This window comes from Pezoporus wallicus, unplaced genomic scaffold, assembly GCF_028554395.1.
Source record: "Pezoporus wallicus isolate ANWC-B61680 ecotype Strahan unplaced genomic scaffold, APGP_CSIRO_Pwel_v1 contig_6484, whole genome shotgun sequence".
NCBI classification, from domain to species: Eukaryota; Metazoa; Chordata; class Aves; order Psittaciformes; family Psittacidae; genus Pezoporus; species Pezoporus wallicus.
The window spans coordinates 1103534-1116577 of NW_026638903.1; the positions used below are offsets into that span (position 1 = coordinate 1103534).

General features: G+C 38.2%; 1 protein-coding gene across 3 annotated transcripts in view; it reads right to left on the reverse strand.

Moving 5' to 3' along the window:
* Positions 1-13044, reverse strand: part of USP25 (ubiquitin specific peptidase 25) — an 89881-nt gene that overhangs the window by 38404 nt on the left and 38433 nt on the right. For all 3 annotated transcript variants that reach the window (XM_057412998.1, XM_057413000.1, XM_057412999.1), the window contains 2 exons: positions 11436-11598; positions 151-237 (listed from right to left, as the gene is read on the reverse strand). In XM_057412998.1, coding sequence (XP_057268981.1) covers positions 151-237; positions 11436-11598 — 250 coding nt within the window. The remainder of the gene's footprint in view (positions 1-150; positions 238-11435; positions 11599-13044) is intronic.

Here is a 13044-nt window from a genome sequence, read left to right on the forward strand (position 1 = left end):
TGAGGCCAACATAACGTATGCAAGATCCATAATGGGAAGCTCAGAGAAATGTTAATTAGCACCTATAAAATCCATGCTAATTTGAGGTAGAGAACAGTGCAAGGGAGAAATGCCCCTATCAGCCACCAGGAGGTTAATTTCTAATTTTACCTTTTGGTTTCGGGGCAAGTCTTGAGCATTTGCAGGAGGACTGAAATTCAAAACTAATCTTCGAAACTCCAGTAGGTTAAATAACGACTGAAAAGAAAAAAAATTTTAGGAAGTTTAAAATTTTTAAGTACTTCTACAAACAATACAAAATTCTTCCAAATGTGCCTTCATGAAATAAATGAGATGTTAAAAATATGCAATGCTAAGGTTTCATTTCAGAAGTTAGACCATTTCACTTCACTTTGCTAAATGTATTACCACCAAAAAAAACAGCTTAAGCAAAAAAACTCATTTACATTTATCCCATAGATGGAACAATAATTTTACAATAAAAATTGTATTACTTGTATAACTGTCAGTTTTCAATTTGAAATTAAAGCGTGCTTAACTACGTAAAATTCACCTTATAGCCCCCTCTATCATCTACCACCTCAGTGCAGAGGGAGTACATCTCTGCATATGCTGTTTCAATCCACTTGCAATTACCTGTACTAACTGCATTCTGTCCACTCCCCCATTATTATAGGATATAAGTGATGTACGTTAGAGCAAGGAAACTGGATTATACATCTTTTCAGGTAAAGAACTAGTAACATTCTCATTTTATGGTCAGTAAGACATGAAAATGGGTGTCTGACACCCACAAATAATCCTACAGCGTAACACAGAGCCTGGAAACAAGAGAGTACAAGAACAAGACAACTCTGTGGTGCAGAACTAAAAGTCCAAAGCAATGGCTGAGAACTGAAGTCCTCAGCACTTGTGTAACTGCATCATTGCTTTTCTGTACAGACAGAAAGCACTTCAACGAATGTTCACTTCATGACCAGAGACTAGCATTTTGATGAAGAAAGAGTAGCAGAAAAGGTCTGAAGTATTTTAAACATGCCCATGAGAGAAGCACAAAAAAAGATTTGCCCTCCTAGTCATACCCTTTGCTTTTACAATCTATAATTAACTATTTCTGCCACCACCCCGATCGCATATTAGCTATTTATTTTTGAACGGCAGAGCTTGCCTACCCCAGCAATAGCCTTTGATCCCACAATTTGCTCTACACAGGTAAAGACTTAAGTAACAGACCACAGCAGGCTTAATAGGATTTTAACCCCACAGTGAAACTCAAACTGTGAAGAGGCACTATAGTTATTGTAGTAATTTTGAACATGTTGAAAGAAAGAAAAAAACAACTATGAGTTTGTGAAAAGTTGCAACACTCCTGACTCTCCTGTGAGTCTGTACCAAGTTTAACCTCTTCCACACCATACAGTACACAGCACCTCCAGCAAAATGAAAGGACAGAAGCAGTCATCCCTAACATTCTTAGATTTAAAAATAAAATAATTAGAAATAAATAAATAAATAACAGGAACCAAAACCAGATCTTTCTGACCTTGCCAAACCAACAGAGACAACCAAGTAGACAAGCTTTTCATTTTTCTGTTTTGCTGTTGAAGATACAGGTTCCCCTTTTATCCGTCCTTGCAGAGAAGGGAGATTAAAACACGCAGTCCTCCGTTTACTTACTCAAAGCATAGAAAATGTTAATATTTAATTCAAGTGTCATTCTAGAAGTTGATATTAATTGAAGTTTTATTTAATGATGTAACAGCATTCCACTGGTGGGCTCTTCATCACGCAAAACATAGCAATGTCTTACATACAAAATAAACCAGCTGCTGAAATGTAGCGTCCAAAGACTGACTTCTCTCTATGACTAATCCAAGTGCCACCAAAGTCCCAAGCAGCTGAGCTGGCCAATTTCATACTACACATCCACAGATTATGTACAGAAAATTGTACTAAAGTTGAGAATTTTTGCCTGGCATTCAATTCACAAGTTTTCACAAAAACTCTGTTTCTTTAATTGAGAACTCTAAGCTCCGAACATGTAACTCCATACTTCACTAAGCTGAACGAACCTATTTCTTCAAGCTGCAGAGAATAATTGAGAGGATTGTCCGATATGCTCTTTTCTGCTTCAGCTTTGTGGTATTCAAAATTTCTTATGCAATATATTTCTTATATTATTATGCAATAAAAACTTTTCTCCAGAACAGCTGATGCTGTGTGTAGCTGCCCTGAGGCACAGCTTACAGTTAATCTACTGCCAACACCACTAATGCCAACAGAACAGTACCAGTGTAAGTGTAAACAAATATACAATGTGTGCCTAAGACCAACCAATTTTTGTGCCTGAAGTACCTCAAGGACGAACCTACCATTCTTCCTGATGTAAGGAGATATAAATGAGCTCACCTAAGCCCTGCATTGCAACATAGGGCTCCCATGGTCAACCAGCCAGTACTTCAGGAAGGGGCTAGGCAAAACAACTCCCCATTTGCTGTGCCATCTGTTAACTGGACTTCCTACACCCAAGGTAGGCGACACCATGGAGCAGAGGCTGTTCTTCTGCAGCCACCAAGAGAAATGCAGCAGAGACTACCCCTGACCCAAGTACTACCTCCTGGCCCCAGGCCAGAGCACTCGGCTTCCAAACACATTGCATGGGGCAGAACTTACCACTTGGCTTCAGCTACAAAATGTTTCAGGAGTCCCAATGCACAAAAACAGGCCGAACCTGAAAGGCAGATACTTCCTATCTACCGGCCTTGGTTAAATAGGTTTAAAATTTACCAGTGTAAAGTATGCTAAACTCATGCGTGCAAGAAAAATTCTCTAAAAGGTGGCTGCATTTTTCCAGTGTATTTAAACCTATTTTAAGAGCTATCATCCAGAAACTTGACCAAGCTAAGGCTCAGATAAGTTATATCAATTGAAATTGCCATGAAAAATCAACAGATTTTTAAAATACTTGCCCCTTATTTTGTCAGCCTGGGGGCAGAATAAGATGGTAAAAGCAAACGAGAATAAACAACAACAAAAATCCCATGTTAGTTTGGGACATTCAAATTAACTGTGCTGAATGACAACAGATATACTGGGGCTTTCCCCCATTTCTGAGTACCCACGCTATCTATCCAAATAGATGTGTCCAAACACAATTTCAGAATATAAGCTTGCTTGGTTTCACCTAAAACACCCTGCTTATCCCTTTCACCCCCTTAATGTCTAGGATTATCAAACATAAGGACCTTGGCAGAATATAGGTTGCCTGAGTAAGGGAATAATTCTTAACATTCAAGGACTACATTAACATTGCAAGAATATAAATCAGTCAGCATATTAAATCCATAAAAGCTTGGCACGTAACACAGATCATTAAGAGCCACCAGCAGAGTCCTAAAATAGTAAAGTTATTGTCATCAGCAATACTTGCAGAGTTTTCAGACTACTAATTCTAAACCAGTTTGCAAGATGCCAAAAGCATTCTCATTTGGCAGAAAATCCTCTATAGGACACTTAAGTAGAATGAACACATTTGACCAGTGGTGTAAGGGCTGCAGAAAACAAGCCTCTCCTAAGGTAAGTAAGAAAAGTAAGTAATTTAAAAAAAACGAAACCAAACCCATTAGGGTTACTAATGAAGTTTAGCAAACAAAATAGGACATAGGACATGCCTACTGTGCACAGCTGGAACACCACCAACATATTGTGAAATGTGGTCATCATTCAGGTTTCTCTTAGAACAGCTCCAGGAAAAGCTGTACAATTTCTGTTCTTGTGGCAGGCCACAAGAACAGAAGGCTCCCTTTTACCAAAGTGAAGCAGATTAACAACAGGTAAGGATGCCACGACTAGTGTATAATGACACCCACATGTCAGCTGGAAATACTGGCTAGGAATTCGTTCAAATTAGTGCCATGGCTTGAGATTTACCAGGAGAAAAATGCAAAGACTAACTTGAACTTCGACAAATATAATTTAGGAAGGTCTTAATGTGGCTAGTAACCAAGAACTAAAAATATCTTAGTACAGCTTGAAAAGCAGCTCTTTTGCAGGGGGAAAGAAAAGTATGATCCTTCAGAGCTCTTATATGGACTGCTTCAGGTACTGGTACTTAGCTAAAACAAGATCCTGTGCAAGTTAGAAGATTCTATATGCATTAACATACAGCATTTGCCTCAGTTTGTCATCTGGGGCCTTTTATGCATTTCCAGTTTTACATTTATTCAGATTTTAAAGCCACAAAGCGAGGCCGTATCTAGCTTCATTTTGTGTAGCAAGCAGGGAGCAATTTTTAAGAATGAGTACGTTATTATTGTTCTAAATATAAAAAGTGAATATACAGCTCTGCCTATGTCATTAAGTAGATCAGCCATATTAGGGTTAACTTTTTATTCATATCAGTAATCTAAATCAAAGAAAATGCAGAACTCAATGCTGTGTATGCTCCCACCAGCATGCGTTACCATATGTTCCTTCCGGTACCATTAAGAACTTTAAAATGTACTTGCTATCAATATTTGAAGTGCTCAGGGTTCAAAATAAAAGTACTCCTAAATACCGCACTTAGGCTTATTAGTGACTTAACACTCCTGCACTCCTTAGACTGAGTATTAGTGTCGAAAGCTACATACTGCAAAAACATAAGCAATTTCACTGGCAGGCAGATCTACTTCTCTCCAACTTTCAAGTCATTTGGATTCTATAACACTAATTTGAGAGAATCAATTCTCCCTCCTCTGTAAGACCTTCCCTGTTTTTTCTATTTATTGACCTATTTTATAATTTTACCTTGTTTCATATTCTTGCACCTGCTTTTCTCACACTTAAGTCCATGAGGTGGCTGCTCATTGCCACTGCACTGGCCCGCACTATGCTCATTTCTACCCAGCACCCCCCTGTAACTCACACTGGGGCTGCCTTTTACTCCACTTGTGCATGTGTTATTCATGTTAAGTGCTAAATCCTGTTTTCAGAATACAGACAAATGACAGGCATTAAAATTGGTCATCAGGCCTATAATTGAGCCTATGCATGCACTACATAGCAATAAAAGTCAGCAAGCATATATACAATAATAATTCTTCCTATAATGCTTAAACAAAAAAAAACCCGTTATATGCATATGCAAATTCGTTTTAACATATTTTAATCAGTGTAGAAAAAAAATTACTGTAACAAGACTATTTAAAATTTAAAATGTACTTTATCTTAAGCACGTTAGCCCTGTGTTTTGTGTTCTTCCTTTTAGAGAGAAAAAAAAAAACACACAAACTTAAGAAAACAAGTTAGTCACTCAAAACAAATTCCTGATATTGCTTCTTTCCATGCACTGAGCATTCGGCACAGTCAAAAGCCTTCCTGAAAATCCTTACCTTCTTTAGAAAATCGCACATAAGGGAAAGGGAAGGGGAGAGAGGAAAACAGCCTCAAAGCTGGTACTTGAGCTGGTTCCTGTTCAAACTTCCTTGTAAAAGTATAGGAAGAGGAGTTTTTCCTCTCTCCCTCTCCAAAACAAAGCTCCTACAGACTGATCAGACTATGTCAGGGCTGAGCTTCAGCAGAAGAACCCCATGTGTACCGTGCGAGAAGTCAGGATAACATGTATTTTCAAAGTCACAGAGAGATTCAATTTCAAATCTTAAGAGCTTTGGAAAGTATCTCAAAAAGGACATTTTTACTTATAAACAACCACTCAATCAGCATTCCAAACAGCTCAAAAACAAAGTATAAAATGCAGTTTTAAGCTGTCATATTTTGGTTTTACAAAAAGCTGAGGTGCAATACGGAAAAAAATGGAAAACAGCTTTCATATTGTTTGATCTAGAAAGTCAAACTAATCTAGGACCTCTATCAGACTTGGGTTAAGTCAACATTTTAAACAAACAGCTCACCATGGTATTACCAGCCTGCACTCAGAGAACATTTACTTGTTTATAGCAACAAACTCAGAACATGACTGCAATTCAGAAGACAGACAAGTATGCAATGCATCCAGAAGAATTCACTTTACGCTTGTGCCTTGGCAAAAAATGCCATTCAACCACTCCTCTATGACATGTTCAAAGCAAGATTAAAATTAATAAATAAATAAATAAATCTGTTAGGACATAAAATAACAGCCAACATTTCCTTACATGGTTACAGTTTCCAACTTCTTGCCTAAATGCATAACATGAAATAAGTTCGTGGTATAACTTCATTTTTTAATGCAGTTTTGTGTTGACGTATTTTCTTGGGGACTTAATTTTAAATACAAGTTATTATCAAGTCAAAAGTCTTCAACAGTAGTACAGATTTTTAGAAGCTATACTGTGGAAAAATATTACCTGTTCATTTTAACAGTGCTGAATGTAACTGTTGAAAGCAAAACTTTGTTTTGGAGCTATGTGAAGAAAGACTCCCCTCTTCCCCTACAAAAGAGGATGACTTCCACATGTACATATTTCTTAACGCACAAATAAATACAGATTAAAAGGCGGTATTTCTAGCAATGTTTGAATCTGTTAGCATTTGCTGTCACTCACTGCAAACATATCTTAAGTAATTTCATGCTTTCAGTGTCAATATACCAGACCATTGATGACTGTATTTGACTAAGTCAGCAAATTGGTGGCTATCAAAACCAATAAACATTGCACAACAAAACTGTCAAAATGCCAAAAGCTTTATTTTTCCTTAACAAGCACCCCTTAAATAGAAGGAAGAATATTTTTCTCACTTTGCAGTTTAGTTTTAGATTACATTACACAATATATCATTGTGACTGACAGTAGTTAACATTTAGATATTGTTGACCTATGTGATGTGTCAGGTTTCAAAAGTCTCCTAAAGAAAGCTTGAAAATATTCTACATAGTCAATGCAACCTAAGGAGTCAATCTGCCCTGTGGATAAATAAATATGGTATTAGCTAATGCTCTAAGTTAACATGCATTAAATTTCCTGGGATGCTTGTTTGAAACACAAGTCTTCGTGCCTGGCAGATAAAATTAATAACCTATATTTTCAACCAAGTTATAAATCTTTCAATAGTTCACTTGAATTACACTCTATAGAACTAAATACAGAAGCTTAACTACCTTTTGGGATCAAACCTTTATAATTCCAAGTGCCACAGATTTTCACATAATATGGGTGGTGACCATAAGAACTAGCCAGCCCTCTTTATAATCTGTTTTTAAGGTATAAAGTTGCCCATTAGGTATAAATAACATGAGATCATGTTATTTATATCAGGTCTAGCACAGGTTTTACCATTCTCTAGCCTCTGTTCTCATCTCTGTTATTAATGAATTAAAATTCATGTTTCCTCGAAAATATTTAATTTATACACAGGAAACTGCAAATGTTTCAGAGAAATGCACATACACATAAAATCAGTCACCTTGAGACCCTGGGACTACAATGGTACGCAAAACATAATTATATGACTGAGAAGGTAAAACACTACATTACAATAACTCCACAAAGAGCTTTATGGAAATTAAATGTTTCCCTATATTAGCACCAAGACAATGTTTCTGCCACAGGAAAAAGAGATACACCATTACTTCAGTATTACCTGCAGGTAAGTAAATCCTGCCCATAAGAAAAAAAACAACAAAGCAAACAAAGCAAACAAAAAAATCCCAACCAAATAAAAATCCTAAACAAATGAAAACAAAAAAACACCCAACACCAAGAAGTCAAAAAGAACATGGGTAACAGCAAACCAATTTATGTATCTATTAGGATTTCAGAGTAATTTGTGAAGAAAATATCGAACAAAAGCTTTTAACTAAACAGCAATGAGGTAAAGATGGAAGGTACAGGCACAGACAAATAGGCAATCAAAAAGGAAAAGGGCATGAGCAGCCCATTTGTTCCAGCCTGAAGAAAAGTTATTGTAAATTCACTAAGCCTGTGCTGGAAAGCAAAATTCATAAGAGATCTAAAAGAGCAAGTGGCAAGATGACCAAGTTTGCTCAGTACAGAGATACACAATGTCATAAAAACAAGAGCTGGCAAATACCAGCTGACAGAAGGATTATATGGGACTGAACGACTACATAGTAAGAGAGATGAATTTAACAGAGATACGTGTACAGTGGCAAACAGCGGAAAGCAAACCTAAAATTTACAGAAAATGAGGGGCACCAAACTATTACTATTCAAAACTTTGAGTTTACGATAGATAGTTCCATGAAAGTATCATTCTACGCATTAAGTACTTAAAAGCAGGATAAAATAATTAAGAAAGGAGAACAGAATTAAACTGAAAATATTACTATAGAATTTCAGGGTAATTCAGCTCAGAAGGGACTGATGGAAATCTCTTGTCAAACCTCCTGCTCAGGTCAGGCTGCTCAGGGCTTTTTCTTGGCATGACTTAAAAGCCTTCAAGGTTTGACAGAGCCTGCACAGCCACTCCAAGCAACCTCCACTGCCTGCCTGTCCTCATGGGGAAAAAAAATGCTTCTCTAAATCTCTCTTAACTTAATCCCATTGCCATTTATCCTTCTAATATGCACTGCTGTGAAAAGCCTGGCTCCATCTTCTCAGTGGTTAGGTAACACATCAGCCCATAACTTCCTAGGTTGACTTTGGTCAATCTGCAGTTAATCAGAAACCTTTCAAACATGAGAGTGGCCTTGCTAAGACTTTCCCCCATTCTCCCCATCCACTGAATGCAGCTCAATGGGTCCTGTGGACTTTCATAGCTGAAGTTTCCTCAAGTAACCTCTGACTCAATCCTTAACCATATTCAGAGTTCCTCTCTGCCAACTAAGCGCAGTGGTCTTGGGAGACCTCATCAGTGAAGACTGAGGCAAAGCAAGGCACTGAGTACCTTAGCTTCTTAAAGCGTGCTGTCACCTGCTCTATTCAGTAACAGAACTGTGTTCCCCTTGCTCAGACTTTTTTGACTAGTGTAGCATCAAAACTTCTACCCTAGACATCCCTTGAGGTATCAACTCTAGATCAGCTTTCACTTTCCTAACACCACTGCTTCATGCCTGGGCAACACCTCCAAACTCCTCCTTAGCAGCCCATCTCTGCTTCCACAGTGCCTGCTTGTATTGGAGCTTGGCCACGAGTTCCCCGAGGAGCATAATGGACCCTTTCTGCAATGAGAGGATGCTAGCAGTTTTCCTGATCTCCTCTGCCCTTCAGAACTGCCTCCTATGGGATCCCAAATACCAACTTCCTGAAGAATGCAAAGCCTTCTCTCCTGAAGTCTAAGGTCTGCACCTTACTACTCCTTCCTCACTTGCATCAGGATGTTGAACTCCACTATTTCATGGTCATTGCAGTCAAGAGTACCCAAATTACTACATCTCTAACCAGTTCTTCCTTTTTACGGAATGGCAGACCCAGATGTGCATCACTCCTAGCTGGCCCATTAGTATTTCTATCAAGAAGTTGTCCCTGATATTCTCCAAAAATCTGTTTGGCTGTGTCCTGCTCTGCTGGACTTCCAGCAGGTGTTAGGATGTTTATTAAAGTTCCCCACAGGAACCACAGACCATGATCCAGAAACTTTCTTGCCTTTAGAGAAAGCTTTGTCCACACCCTCATCCTGAGGTGGGTGGTCTGTAACAGCCTAATCGTGGTGGTACCTTTACCAGCTTTTCTGTTTGTGACCCACAAACTTTCATGTTAAACTGTGATTCAGAGAAAACTCCAGGAACTTGCCAACAAAGTTTTAAGTTGACAAACAGGTATTCTTTGGAGCAGCTATCCCCCATGTCTCCTGGCACCACAATAAATACCTGCTTGTCAACTTAAACTTTGTAGGCGAGTTCCTGGAGTTTTCTCCGAATCAACTGTCATCTTGTCCCACACAAATGCCACATACATTTGAGCTTCTCCTTCTCAAAGAAGGCAACACCCTTCCTTGTCATCCCTACTTGTCTGTCCTGAAGAGCTTGTCTCTGTCCACCATACCATCATAGCTCACTCACACCCTGCAAACTTTCCTGGTCCCCTAACTAAAATGCTACTAGAGCTAGAAAAGATCTGTTGCTGAAGAACAGCAACAAAGTGGATCAGAAGTTAGACAGATTCTATATAGGCAGCTACTGAGCAACCATCTTGGAAAAAAGAGACCATAGACCTGTTGAGAGAAATTATCACAGCAGTCCACAAAACTGTAACAGCAATCAACTTTTAACTGCCTTCACACCAGGAGACATGAAGGCCACCAGACAAAGCTAGTGGGAGACAGGTTAAAAGAGCAAACAAAAACGAGGCAGCTCTTTATGCAACAGGGAGCACAACTATGGAATTCCTATCCAAAGGAGCCTATCGGTGCAAGATGTTTGTAAGGTTCAAGGGAGACAAGTGCATAAAAGAGAGGTTAACTAGGGGTTAGCAATTAAAACTGCGAAAGATTAAGAAACTCCCCCGGGATGAAAGCAGTTGGAGGCTTGGCAATGCTCTAACAGAGCAGTATTATGTCTAGTGTTTGTACTCATCTGTAAACATCCATTTGCTGAAATTGCTAGGAAGAACATCGATCTAAAAGGACTCAGCCTGAAGTACAACAACCATCAGCATGGAAGTAACTTTATTAGTTTATATGAAGTGCTTCAGCCTAACAGTAATTTGTTAAAAATTGGTATTAAATATTTTATTTGTTTCCTCTTAAAATGTCAGACTTCGAAAAGTTACAATATGCTGAATTTGCCTCTTGTAGACTAAAGAGAAATTTATCCCTCTTGTATTACACTTTCAACCATAGTTTTCTGTGGTTTCGGATGCTTTTCAATGCATCTACAGATTATTTACAGAAGCATATTTAGCAATCACTCCAAAAAAAAAAAAACCTCTTAAAAGATACATTCAAAGTTTATGTGTAAATAAATTACTGATATTAAAACCATCCAAAATAGACACAACTGCATCCATACCAGACCTTATCCATATCAGACCTTCACTTTACTCCTTCTGAAGTTTCCTTTTCTATCAGTTAATCCTTATTTTATCCTACTCACCTATTACAGCTATTCTAGTAAGCACTCCACAATTGAGGGTGTCTCATTTCCTCTACCTACCTCCATTCTTAGCCACCCCCTTTCAGTCACTTGCATGCACTCCTTTAAATATAAAAGGTCTGTTCCTCATCTGTAATCCAATTTTCCAGTTTTTAGGCATCCATAATTGTTACTGATTTCAGCATGAGCTGCAGACACCCAGGATCTTCAGAGACTCAACTCCTGGTCTTCAACAGCTTTTTAACAAGAAACATTTTGAAGTTTCACTTAGTTATGCTATAGTACTTTCTCCACTTCAGTCAGACTAATGGATGAACATGTTAAGAGATGCAATAAATAAGTAATGCTCAAAACTATCTCATGCAGTGGCCTAAAATCCCCAGTTATCCACTTAAAATAAGGTAATTCACTTCACAACAAATACAATGAAGAGTACTGTTTGCTAACTGAAGAGAGTGCTTACCTGAATGACAGCACTAAACCAGCATGTGTTGCCAACGTTCTTTAATCCTACTGGACAGTTGTCTTGCCGCTTTCGATCATAAGGGTTTGGAGAGTCACTCCATACCTCTGGATGGGTCCTCTTTAAACTTGCTTTATTTTCTGCAATACTGGCTTCTAGAACTCTTTGGGAACAGAAGGGAGGGGGAAATGTAAGGAAAAAAAAAACAAAACAGGCATAGTACAACAGCTTCAGTTACTAATACAGACATCATTATTACATCATTTACTAACTTGCTGCTGAGCTTGGTTTTACATTTACATGCAATAATATATCTCCAAAAGTAAGATGCCATATTACTTTTAGGTATATTACAGTAGTTCCATTATTTTTTGGAAAATGGTATTAGTGAGTGAGTGACTGAATTTCCTATGAGAGCTCTCAATGCAAGAGCTATGTGTGTAAGTCATCAGTTATTTAAGAACCAGACTGAAATGGACAACAAGAAATTTTAGGGAGCACTATTAAGTGCAGTGCTTTCATCTACAAATGCTTTATTGGAGAGCAAAGTATAAAGTCACCAATACTTATTCTACTGATAGGAAACCAAAGCTAGCTGGGCAACTTTCAAAAACAAATTAAGGCTTTAGTTTCCATGCTTGCACCTTATGCGATTGTATTAATCGGTTTACATAGCGAGTAATTACTTTATGAGCCACGGACAGGCATCTCCCCACAATTTTTCAAATGCCACCCAGCAAGTTAATTGCATGGTTCAGTGACCACACTCTGCAGGAAACTGTTCCCACATGACTTATGCTGAATGTACATATTTCACATGACATAAGATCTTGTATGTATTACACTCCCAAGCTCAAGCTTCACTCAACACAGTATTTCTATATTGGCACATATCCTTAGACTGGTGACAAAACACCCTGAAGGCAATTTGTGGTAGCCTCACATTGTAAATAGAAAGATGGAGTGGATACATTCAGATCATGTAACTCATAAGCAAAGTTGCCTAGTGTGTGCACTATTGATAGTCACTACCCCCCAACCATCTACTCTGACTCTCATAAAAGGCTGAGCTGCTATTGAAATACTACATTCACCAAGCACAGGATTTCAGAAGCTGCATGACAAGCATCTAAGCAGTCTCAGCAACATGAAGGGCTGCCCCCTTCAGTTCTAGACTCACTAAACATCAAGAAAAGGCAGGTTTAGGCAGGTCTGTAAACTGAGTTCCTAAAGGACAAAGTCTGAACACCTCAGAAAAACCAAAGGAGCATGAGGGAGAACACACACACGGCATAGTCACTCAGTTTCCTAACTAAATTTTTATTTCAAGCTATGCTCCTGGCAAAGAAAAGCTATCTTACAAAATATACAAGAACTATGAAGCATTATATGAATTTACTGTAGATAACTGCTTTGGGGAACATACTAACTTGTTATTTCTACTTATTTAGGGGGAAAGAAATAGAAGCATTCAGAATGAGGCACCATTTGATATAAATACCCCTTTTGCATCAATGTATCTCCGGAAGAACCTAAAACTGGTAAGCTACAAGAGTCTTTCACAATAAAGTTCTCTCTTAAGCAACCCCCAAAATGTAAACAAATATCA